Below are 13,011 nucleotides of genomic sequence, written 5' to 3'. Positions count from 1 at the left end.
ACTATACAGTTTTAATCTGATTCACATACTGATTCACAACTGACCAGTTGTTGGTTTTATACTTTTATAAACAGCAAGTATTAAATAAAAAAAGGAATGAATAATAAAAAAAAATGTATAGTAATGTAATGAAATTGTAAATTTAAAAGCATTTTTAATGTGTAACTAAATGCTATTAAATTGCATTATTTTAAATGAGAAAGTCAAGAATAAACAGGCAGTTGACAACAACAAATGATGTTTCTTTTCTTTGTTTCTAGCTTGTTCATCCAAAATGAACTCTCTCACTGTCAGACGCTCACAAGAAAATGTCAAGTCATGTTAAAATGTCATGTTAAATAAAGCTTAATTCGCTACACATTAGTAACTAGGTTTTTAGTCATCCTAGTAACCTACCAACCCAGCACACTTAACCCTAATAACTGTTCATTTAATTATTAAAGAAAATAAAATTCACAATGCTGAAAAAAAAGGAATACCAAAAAGTTGAAATAATTAAAATATCGGGCCAGCATCAGTTGCTATAGCTCATAAACATAGCTTCACTAGCTCATTCATGTGCTTGGAACTTGTTATAAACCATTTATCTTTTCAGCTCCAGTTGAAGACTGAATGTGTATTAAGCTTATGTGCATTCACATGTATTATACACCGTGTGTGCCGTGGACTTGTGTGTTGGATGCATGTTAGGTACACTTCACATTCAGAGTTCCTTTCCGTCTCACGCACAGCCGCTAAAATGTCTGCAAAGCTTTCAAACGTATATTCAACCGTAGATGAGCGCGGACGGATGAGCTCACATGCGCAGAACCACGGGGTGCGTGAGGTGCTACTGTGGCTGTCCGCGAGCCGAAGGTGCAAATATACTTTGGCCTTTACGCAATCAGCAACCAGCCATTTTTTTGCTTATTACAACTCTCTGTTCTGGACTTGCACAAACTACGTTGCAATGCAATCATTTTCCAAAATATAATTGAGGCCATGTGAAAATATGAAGTCTGTAAATGCCCATTAACACAGGCCAGAGACGGATGCAAAGAAAAAAAAATATTGTGGCAGGCAGATCACTCACTGTTCATGATGCACGAAGCATTAGAAGAAATTACTCAATATTTATTTGATTTTTTATGTGAATGTATTTCTGAGTGGAGCTGACTGTCTTCTAAAAAGTATACGTGGTATAATTAAATTTTTGCTTCAAATTGGGTTCTTATTAAATCAAATTATGTGTATGATTATTATTATATAAGTAAATGATATGAAATGATATAAAGGATATATATTTGAATTATATATTAGGGCTGTGTGATTATTTGAAATTGAATCGCAATCGCGATTTGAGACGTTGCGATATTGCTTATCGCAACATTAGAGTGATAGAGTGAGCGCACCTCCGTTCTCCGCAATCAGCACTGCTCTAACCAACTGCGTAAACGCCCACCGTTAAAAAAAGGAAAGTGGGAGAGTATGTGTGTGTGTGATTATGAAATCTGCAGGGTCGATAGTTAAGAAAAACTTATGTAATATGAGATTACTTGGCTTCGAAATGACAGACACCAAAGAAAAAAGGAAACGTTAATTTACAAGAGCTGTGTCACAACACATATCAAGAGCTCCCTTATCTGTTCTGCTTTCAGTATTTGAGAATAAAAGATATAACCTTATATGTTTTTATTAGTAAATGAACGTTATCTTGCACATTTTATCTCCCCAACAGATTCTAATTTGATAGAAGTTTATAATGCATGTTCGCTATTCCCAAATCAGAAGAGCGCACACAAAGCCTGTGTCTCTGAATGCTTCTCACAGCCCGTCTCATAATGTTCGGTTATACTCACAAACGCCTCCACACCGCAGGTCTCCACTAGCACATCTGGCAATATGTAATACTCTAATAATTGACTAAAGTAATACAGTTCTTTATTTAAACAAAATAAATTAATCTTTCCCGTGAAATGCAATAATTAAGTAAATTCTGTAAAAGTAGCAATACAATTATAATATTCCCTCGTAAAAAAAATTAATAAAAAAAATTAATGGAAAAATAGAAGAAAAAAAAAAACAATCCTAAAAAAGTTGCACGACATTGCTCTTCCAATTCCCAACTTATAACAAAAACATGATTCTCATAACTGACAATTATCATTTTGTTTGTACTTCTCTAACCTCTGGAGATGTGACTGCAAGGCTACATTTCTGAAATAGTAGTCAGCTACCACATTTGTATTTTTGTGGAATAAAACATGAAGAAGATAAAACATCCTCCACTTCTTTGCTGGGATGTGAAGTGGAGAAGATGCTAAATAGCCTTGACCCCCAGAGGCAGTTTTCTGTTACCCAGTATGCTAAATAAATAAATACATAAATAAACTCATTGTGCTGGCTCTCATTTGGCTTATTCCTCAAATGCCACACATTCAAAACAAAAAGGAAGGAAAAAATTATATTGATCACACTTTAACCTAACCCATGAGAATATCTTATGGGAAATTCCAGTAGGTACAAACCAGTTTAGATTTTTTAATGTGGAATGCATCAGTCTGGTGCAGTTGTTGTTATTATATTATTATTATCATCATTATTTAAGACAGAAATATATTATTGTGATGCAACGGCACCGTAAAATAAATGTAAATAAAAAAATGAATATTTAATAACATATTAATTACTTTGATAGCAGATACAATAATACATATTTCTTAATTTCATCAACTGAAAGCATTAAAGTTTGGAATCCATGTAAATTATAAAATGGAGCCAATCAACACAACAGAGATCTTTTCTGTTACTGTTATTGTTTTTGGTTCATTATGGAACTGAGGTGGAACAAATTATTATATTATATTATATTATATTATATTATATTATATTATATTATATTATATTATATTATATTATATTATATTATAAACCTTTGTTGTTGACAGAGCAATAGGTATAGGGAATTGGCTTGGCATGACAAATCACTGAATTAAATTTGCAATGAGTTTCTACCAGCTTTTCTTCTAACATGCACAATTCACATACCTACCTGTTTACTCCACCATAGTAATATATTATACAGCTAAATTTTCCTTTCACACAATGCTGGAGCCTAGATATATTGACTTATGGAACAATTTCCCTCTGACAACACCGGCTCACCTATGCCAACAACAGGCTTTATCCTCTAAACCATGCAAGCAGTCTTCAAGAGTTGTTTACCTCTACCATCACTTCAAATCAGACCGAGAGCCTCTGTAACCCAAGACCAAAAAAGATCTCACCTGAAAATTGCATAAGAGTTGTAGCTTCAGATGCATCTTAGACTACAAATGTTACATAACTGTACATATAACAAATGTGTAGTGGAGAAAAGTTGAAATGGAAGATAATCAAGGCTGGGAAACACCGATCTACAGTTTGCATTGACTAATCAATGTATTTCTGGTCAAACAGTACTTTTTCTGATCGAATTGTCAACTAGTAAATATGTGAGGCCATGCACACCATAGTGTTTGTTGGGGGTCAGTGATGAAGTGGTTTTGGGAAAGTCTCTAGCTGCTGAGGTGGGCTTATTTCCCCTATAAACCTATAAATGGCCTGCCGGGTTGTCGTTAGAAGAGATGGATGTTTGGAAGGAGGTGGTCCAGTGCCAAACCATGATCAACACTGGCGGGAAACACCCTAGCTGGGAATAGGGCTGAAACGATGCCTCAGCGTAATCGAAAATATGTCAATTTGCAAAGGAATGCATCAATGCGTCTTCAAGACTTACAACTGAATTCTTGTCTAACCCGGATGTATGAACATAACTAAAATTAACAGCTAGTTGTCTGCCCTGTGCTAATCATGATTATTTATTTACTTGAGGTTATTTTACTCACAGAGGTGAAGAAATGAGTTGTGTTCATCCAAATATCCACTGGAGCGGTTATGGATGCTAGACATGTGGCTTAAAATATTCTGCAAGTATTTAAAAGACCTGATGGATAATCTCGCACCTTGATTGGCTTTATTTATTTAATAACACATTGTGATAAAAATTTCTCAGCGTTATAGGCATTTTTGATATGGTAACACAGTGTTTTTACCTGAGCTAGAATACATTTCTGACAGCATCTGTTCATTCATTCAGATATGTATTCAAGCAGCTGTTTCAATCTGCCGAATTAACAAAACATTTTAAGTCTTACACCAGTAAGCAAATGCTGACTGTGAACATTTGTATTACTGATAAATGGCTTTTAATTCTTTAATGTTTTAATGTATTTAATTATTTTAAGGTTTTACAAAGTAATGGAAAGTAACTAATCGAAAAATAAAAGGCAGAAGTTCTTGGAAGTTGTGGAATTATTATTCGACCAATAATCGATTAATGAGAAAAACAACTGCTACATTGTTTTGACTAACTGAAAAATAATCATCAGTTAGTTGTAACCAGTGAAGACCAGTTTTGAGAGTTAAAGCATTACAAATAACATGAGTTATGTAACCAGATTACTTGTTTAGTGTTTACATATACCAAACTTTTAATTAAAAACAAAGGAAGCCCAGCCAAGATTTAAAATGTACCACAAAGGTAACGTAACATATCACTTTCCATAAAATTAACTAATTAGGGAGGAAAGCAAAATTATAATGCATTACTTTTTTAAAGCAACTTTCTTCAACATTGGTGAAGACCTGCTGCATAGTTGATGTTCGAGACAATATTGGACCGTTCACTAGGTCTCAGCTTTAAATATAGAAATGGATTCTGCTCCTAACTCAAAGAATGAAGACAAAACTAATAACTCAATTCAAATGCAGCCTACTAATTGACAGAGTTGGCTCAAGTACCAGGCAAATCTAATCATCAAGCAAGGGTCACTTCGGTCAGTTTTGTGGCTCTAATTGGATGCAGCGAGGATGATCAGGGAGGACATGGAATATTTAACAAGAGCCAGAGGAGAGCATGGTCAGATGAAGATAATGGGTTGATGCAAGGCATTTTGAATGTCGGGATATAAATGGATGCTCTTCAACCCTTCATCCTTGCAGCCAAACAAAAGGTCAGTTAACTCCCCAAAAGCCTCCAACAAACCGACTTCTATCCTGACACCAAGACCCACACTTTTTCCAGCCTATCTTGCCTAGATTCATAGTTTTGCCTCCCAACCATCAATCAAACGTAACCATAATTACTCACCAGTCCAAACTGTCCACCTTTGTTTTCTCCAATATTGTGGACACTCAAAGGGAACTTCAACGCTAAACCAGGTTTGGCTTGGTCAACCACTGAGCCACCAACTTCATCGAGGTCTGACAGTTAATCTATCCTGCAAGCAATGTCCAATCCTCCAGCGTGCACTCAGTCAACATCAGGGTCCCCCAATACATAACATTCACTCTACAAAGAGGAGCGCAAAAACCATAATGAGGTTCTAATGTAATAATGATCAACGTGTAATAGTCTTCAGTGCCTTACACTAATAAATAAGGGTAAAAGGCTCTTTATGTTGTAAGGGAAACAGGTCAAATTAGCTCAAAGGAATCATTTAAGATTTAAAGATTTTTAGGGAATTTGAACAGAATCACTGTTTCACGGCTGATCACTGAGAAACCCTGCGATTCACTGAATGTGAATGTGAGTAGTTCCCTTTCAGTCGGTCACTCTCGACGCCACGTCGGTGACCGACGCAAAATTGGATATCGCTTCGGTAGACCAATCTACTTAGAGTGTAAACTAATCAAGCCAATGCACATTGGCATGCAATTATTGCATCCAGCTGCCGCTGATCACTGCGTGAGTATAAGAAGGCAGCAGGTGCAATGCATACCAGCTTTTCGCTTCGGATCCGAGCGTTAGTATCGTTCTGCTCAACTGTGTCTGCTGTGAACTACGAGTTCAGCATGCTCTCGGAAACTTCTTGTGTTTGGCGCTTCAGCGGTGGTCGTTCCTGTGTCGAGTGGATTGCACACTCCAGGCTGCACTACCCCTATCGTGTTGCAAGCATCCAATTCTCCTGTGCACCTCAGCACTAAAAGAGCATTTCCTAAAGAGCAAAATTCTCTAAAAGAGCTTCACGGGTGCATCTTTGTCAAGACAACGGATCGTCCTTATAAGGATGCCATTTCACCCCTGCGTTTCTGGGTGCAGTCGTTACCTGGCATCCGGTGATGGTCATCCTGGCATCCGGCTCGGTTCCTCAGCGAAATCATGGAAATACCTGGAAAACCTGACTTCTTATACTCACGCAGTGATCAGCGGCAGCTGGATGCAGTGATTGCATGCAAATGTGCATTGACTCATTTAGTTTAAACTCAAAGTAGATTGGTCTATCGAAGCGATATCCCATTTTGCAACGGTCTCCGATGTGGCGTCTCCATTCCCTCCTTCAGGGAACGAATGTTACCATATGTATATGTATGTAACCGAGACGTTTTATACACAGTTCACACATATTTTATTTATAAATGAGTCCTATCAAAGCAACAACATGAGAGATCATTATAATAGTGCTTGAAATCTCACAGGCTAAAATGAGTCATACTTAGGTGTAATACATCTAAATTAAATATTAAAAAATTAAACTGACTTACACCCACACTTATCTGATTTTGAACTTGTTTCGGATTATTTTTGGATTACTTTATTTAAATACATATAAAAAATTTAATTACATAAAATCAATACAATGACTATGCTATGATAAGTATGTTCTTCCAAGGGCCTTTAAAGAACCATTGATTATTCTTACAAAAACATTAAAAAACTGTTTTCCTGATTATTAATATAATTTACAAATAATAACGTTTGACTGCCAAATGAAATTAATTAACCAACATGCAATACATAAATAAATAAATAAATAAATAAATAAAATCTGAGGAACTCCTTCAAGACTGTTGGAAGACCATTTCAGGTGACTACCTCTTGAAGCTCATCAAGAGAATGCCAAGAGTGTGCAAAGCAGTAATCAAAGCAAAAGGTGGCTACTTTGAAGAACCTAGAATATGACATACTTTCAGTTGTTTCACACTTTTTTGTTATGTATATAATTCCATATATAATTCCACATGTGTTAATTAATAGTTTTGATGCCTTCAGCTTGAATCTACAATTTTCATAGTCATGAAAATAAAGAAAACTCTTTGAATGAGAAGTGGTGTCCAAATATTTGGTCTATACTGTATATATTACATCTATTCGGTCTCAGACCCTGCATAGAAGCACAATGAAATGGAACAGAATGCAGGCTATTCACAAAGTGCATGGTTACATAACAATTTACATTTCAATATGATACAATCATGGAGACAACTCAATGGCCAACAACTAAGAATGTTTACATTGACCAGTGATGACAAAATGTGCATACTGAGAACATGCAGCCCTTTGACAGAAAAAATGCCTCTTTCCATTTATTCCCTTTAATGTACTGCAATTACAGCCATTAGTTTAAAAACTCCAAAACTAGTCAACATCAGCAATCATCCAGTCAGTTACTTTATGACTAATTGACCATCTTGACCATCCCGAGTAGATGATGTCTAAAGTGTTCACTTAGTACTTGTCCATGTATTTATATTGTAATTATAAACATGTTTTGTAAAAGTGCAACTAAGTGCTTTAAACAAAAGACAGAAAGAAGGAAAGCGAGAGAAAAATATGTCTCCTCAGAGCAAACATTTTACACATAAAACATTTATCACTATTTCCCTGTGACAACTCTGATTACAGTTTGAGCTTTCCAAAGTTGACACATTTTAGCCGAAATGATGATCCTTTATGAGGCATTGCTTTCAAGGGGTTTTAAAGATAATGTGTGGATCTCAGAGACGGGAGGATGAAATGAGTGAAAATGGAGTATCATCTTTAATTTGAGGTAAAGGCAGCATCTCATTGCATGCATTAAGGAGGATAATACTCTTGGATGAATATGATTATTCTTTACTCTAATAATTGCGTAGGGATTCACAGCCTTAGGAGAGAAATTGCTAAAGAAGAGATTACTACAAATCCTGCCAACTTATAAAAGCTCTGAAATAAGCCTAAGAGAAGCGATTTTCCTTAATTTGACCAAGCAAACACTTCTCAAACTTCTGGACAAACACTCAACTATTTCATCTATTTCTGCAGTGATGTGGTAATAAAGACAAACAGAGAGAAGAGATTCACTCATACTAAAATCAAATTGTACACTCAGATAATCTCCAAACACTAAAAAACTAAGAAACAATTTCTCAAAATACAGTTAATCCATTAAATCAATATGAAAGTTATTTGTCATATTGAAACTGTTGAAAATACACAACATAGTAAGTTGATCCACATATGACAGCCTCTGAACTTGGTCAATACTAATTATATTATATGATAATCAATACTTATATACATGCACTGGACTAAAAATACATTCATCAGTCATAGCTTCCAAAATGAATTCATCTTGTTAATGCTATAAATTAATTACACCAATAAAAGAATTTCATCATGAACAAGAACATGAACAAGAACATGAACAACGATATCACATTAAACCACAGAAATTCCAAAATGTAATTTCCCCAACATTCAACTTCAAAAAGTGCATTCATCTCTGCCATGTTACATTCATTTAGTTGACTAGTGCTATGTGCTGCACTAACAAAAACTTAAATGGCATTATTAAAAAATACTAACACTGACAAGCTACGTGATATCACGTTCATAATCGAATGTGATTTATCTACTGAACGTGATATAGTGTAGCTTGTTACTGATCTATGGCTCTGTGTATTATGTATTATAGTGCGTGGAATGGTGCACTGTGACTGGTGTGGATATATAGCATTCTGCAAAAAAGGGAGACTGGCGCTTGTCGCAGTTTGGAAAAAAAGGGAGAAAACATAACCTGATAACTCTGCGAATATTGCATTTTGCATTAAATTAAAAATTGACTTTTCAGAACCGACCAGAAACAATACTGATTTTGGAAAACATTTTTATTTTATTTTTTAAAGAGAATTGATCGCATTTTGGAACCAAGCTCTTCATATTCAACACTTCTATTGTACTACTTTTTTAGTTTTTCTATTTCTAAATTAACATTTAATTCAACGTGTTAATTGCTGATGTTTTGCATAGTGTGACACCCATTTTTAACAATCCAGTCAATTCCTTATTGATCCCACCCTAAGATTTTTTTCTCATTAAATATTCTGCTTAATTTAAAAATACATCAGACTGCAGAAGTAAAATGGGTGCCATATTAAACAAACGGTTCTCTGCATCTGCTTTCTAGAAGTGTTTTCATTTTTATTTATTTATTTTTTGTGGATTTTTTGTGGATAGTGGGTTAACGTGGAAAGTGTTGACTCTCTATCGCACCTGTAAGCTGTTCCAATTATGTTCAAAGGCGAATGCAGCTTCTCCTGAAGCCTTCTTATAGCACCTCAATATTTGAGCACACAGATAAAGAGAGCAGATGAAGAGAGGATAATATTACAATACTTGAAAGGCCCATCAATGTAGCAGTGTACTGTCACCACCTGTGCACTGGTGAGGTGCGCCATGGGAGGTCTAAGGTAAGTGTGAAGAACAAAAAAATTGCTTTCATCAATGCAACATACACATCGTTTTGTCCAAAATATATTTTCCAACAGATTTGAACAAATCTGTTCACATCCATCACTGTCAGTTAGCACACAAAGAAGGAAATCGCACAGGAGAGCTGCGGCACTTTTGTATGCTGTATTTCAACTATGCTATAAACAAGCTACCCACAGTCCAGTTTAACCACATAAAGACTGCTCTGAGACAGCAATTTACATACTCACAGTACAGTAAGTCATTTGTCATTGAGCACAAAAACGCCTCTTTTAAATGTAAATTCAGATCATTACCATAAAATGACAAGAAAACATATTTTTATACCTATACCTTTATACCAATGCAGTCTGATTCTCAAACAATTGACCCTAATGAATCACGTCTTTTTAGTGAATCAGAAACGTACAGCATAACCAGTGTAGTCTGATTCAAACACAAAATACAAAAACAATTATTTTGATCAAGTCCTTCATCTCAAGACCAATCATTTAAATAGACGCAAACTCGGGAGTTACAGTTCAGTCTGTCGAAATCTTCACTAATCTGTCAGAGAAGCTACTGAATCAATATTTAAGTTCGGCATATAGACAGTTCAATAAGACTATCGACGTTTCATGAATCATGAGTCATAAAATTCAATTAAGCTAAAAAGCAAGTTTACATAAGACATTCACATCATTATTTAGATCAAGTCAGTTCCATATGTTATCAATGAAACTTGAACTGTATATGCAAATGAATCATAAATGAATCAAACTATATCAAAATCTTCTGAAATAGAACCCTCCACAACCAAACATCGCATGATTGGGAATTGCAACATGCAAATTGTGTTCAGCAAATTTTTTAAGGACATGTGTATGCCATTACTTGATTGGTGGAAGTGAATCAGCACCAAAACAACAAAAACCTCGGCAGTAAATGAACAGGAAACAATACATTTTTGTGTGAAATGTCCATCTCAGATTCTTAAACAGTTAATCTGAGCTAAACCAAAAATTGGCAGACTTGAACAGACATGATTTAACTTAAGTGCTGTTCTGAATTCTGTCCATACTCTTTCAAAACGACTGTCCTTCATTTTAGTTTAATGAAGTGCAGAAAAAAAAAAAAGAAATGAACAATGTAAACCTACCATTAGGACTCTCCTCATCTATGGCTACAATGGTTGCAGGTGGGCCTGTTCTGGAGAGCTTGCACTCTGTAAAACAAGGACACAGAATGGATGACAAAAAGAAAAAAAAAAAAAAAAAGAGACATAAGAATTTCTTGAAGTCTAGACAGCAGTTTTCAATCATAGTAAACAAGACATTTCAATTTCAGCTGACATTAAGTCACACAAACTGCACATAAAAATGGATCTACGCGTACTGTAACCTGTCCACTACCGGGACCGGGGGACCACAAGTCAAAGAGAGTTTTATAAAATGACTTCTTTATGTGTACAGAGAGAGCTGTTACGCTGTGAAGGGTTAATAGAGTTGCACTCTCATGCACGATGAGAGAACAAAAGAGAAACAGAAAGATAAGATACATTGTCTTACCCTCATACTGCCAGTCTGGAGTCATTGATAGTGTCATCGACAGAGTTGAGGAGAACGATGGAGTGACAGAGAGGTGGGGAGAGACAGAAGAAAAAAAGAAGCACAAAATCAAATTTTCCTCCAATGCTTGAAAGATAAGACAGAGAAAATAACCAAAGACAAAGAGACATATACATGGAGAAATTCAGAAGACAAGCAGTGCTACTAGCAAGTGGTGTTCACTCCAGAACATTTACTTTCTGGTGGTCCTCAAGATGACCATGATTTTGCAAAATAGGAAATGTTGCTGGAAGAACAACATGTTCCGGTCAAACGAATAAAGTTCTAGGTCTATCTTTAACCATTAACTACCATTAAATGGGAAACGATCAGTTACCCTAACTTAACCCTGAAAACTGACTATTTGAAAAAAAAAAATATATATATATATATATATATTTTTTTTATTACAAAAAAATATACATAAGTGATTTGAGACTGGGTTTGTGGCCCAGACTCACATATTTTCAAAACATTCAATCCCTATTCCCAATGGTTGTAAATTATTTTAGTCCAATACCACCAAAAATGTTGATCTATGAAGGTCGTACTTGGCATAATCATAGTTAGAAAGTAACCGGACATCAAAGTGTCTATGATTTTGCCAATTAAGACAAAATGTACCCATATCTATATCTTTTTGTTTGTTTGTTTGTTTGTCCTGGTATAGCCCTCCTGGCAATCAAACATATCTATAAACAGTACATGCCTTTACTTAATTTAAGGCAAAAAAAAATGTATGGATATTATGATCATTTAGAAATGCTAACCTCAGCTCTAACCCTCTCAATTCCAGTCCTCGTGACCCCCTCTGCATATTTTCTCTGCGTACCCCAGCTCGTTAGAAGAGAGCTCCATGAACGAGCTGTGTTTCAATTGACACAATTGTCCCTACACAGTGTTCTTTGCTCTCTATCCTCTGAGCATGGGAAATCTGTTGAAGTTTACTTCACTTCGGAACATTCATTCACTGATTTGCACTACGCCACTGCCTGCAGCGTCTTCACACACAGACGAAACTTACTAGAGAATTGTAAAGAGTAACACAATATACCTTTGTAAATAAATACAATTTCAATTCACATCTTGTACACTTTAATGCCCTCTGAATGGAACATATACAGTCCCTTTTAACTAGAATCATGGCAGAATATCCTGTGAATATCCACTTCGCTGGTTAAGGTAATTTTGTTTCAGGACCAACAAAGATACTGATCCTAAACAAGTCCCATTTGTCGAAACCAGTGTAAGTAGAACCCAAAACAGTTTGAGTCTGATGCAGTTTCTACATCAACAGAACAACATGAATATAATTATTCCTGACAGTAGTGATTGCATTTTTCAGAGCCATAGCCTTTCCATTAGCAAAGGTTCTTCAGACACATATAATCTTGATTTTACATGAAAAACCTTCAAATCTAGTACTGTCTACTTTTACATTTCACTGTCAAAAGAAGTAGCAAAACATTAACCAAGAAAGAACGTCTCGGTTACGTACGTAACCCTCGTTCCCTGATGGAGGGAACGGAGAAGTTATGACGACCGACAAATGGGGTCTCACTTGGGAGGCCAATCATCTCTGATTTTAAGAGAAAACGCCAATGAAATTGGCAAGTGGATTAACACACCTGAGCCACTCCCCGTGCCAGCGGGTATAAATAGGGCGACAGGTGCATCCACTCATTAGGTTTTACGCTGAGGAGCCGAGAACGTGTCCCGGCAACAGCGAATGGTTCAAGGTTGTGGCATGGGGACATAACGTCTCCGTTCCCTCCATCAGGGAACGAGGGTTACGTACGTAACCGAGACGTTCCCTATCTGTCGGTCACTACGAGTTATGTCGACCGACAAATGGGGTCCTATGGAAAACGC

At 35.9% G+C, this 13,011-nt stretch overlaps 1 protein-coding gene across 1 annotated transcript in view; it reads right to left on the bottom strand.

The window, feature by feature from the left end:
- The window catches only part of LOC113056339 (protocadherin-15-like), a 197,242-nt gene that overhangs the window by 148,305 nt on the left and 35,926 nt on the right, over positions 1–13,011 (bottom strand). The window contains exons 3-4 of the mRNA XM_026223068.1: positions 11,101–11,115; positions 10,692–10,757 (exon numbers count right to left, since the gene is read on the bottom strand). Of these exons, the coding sequence (XP_026078853.1) occupies positions 10,692–10,757; positions 11,101–11,115 (81 nt within the window). The remainder of the gene's footprint in view (positions 1–10,691; positions 10,758–11,100; positions 11,116–13,011) is intronic.

Source organism: Carassius auratus, chromosome 37, assembly GCF_003368295.1.
Source record: "Carassius auratus strain Wakin chromosome 37, ASM336829v1, whole genome shotgun sequence".
NCBI lineage: Eukaryota > Metazoa > Chordata > Actinopteri > Cypriniformes > Cyprinidae > Carassius > Carassius auratus.
This window is presented reverse-complemented; position numbering and strand designations above follow the sequence as displayed.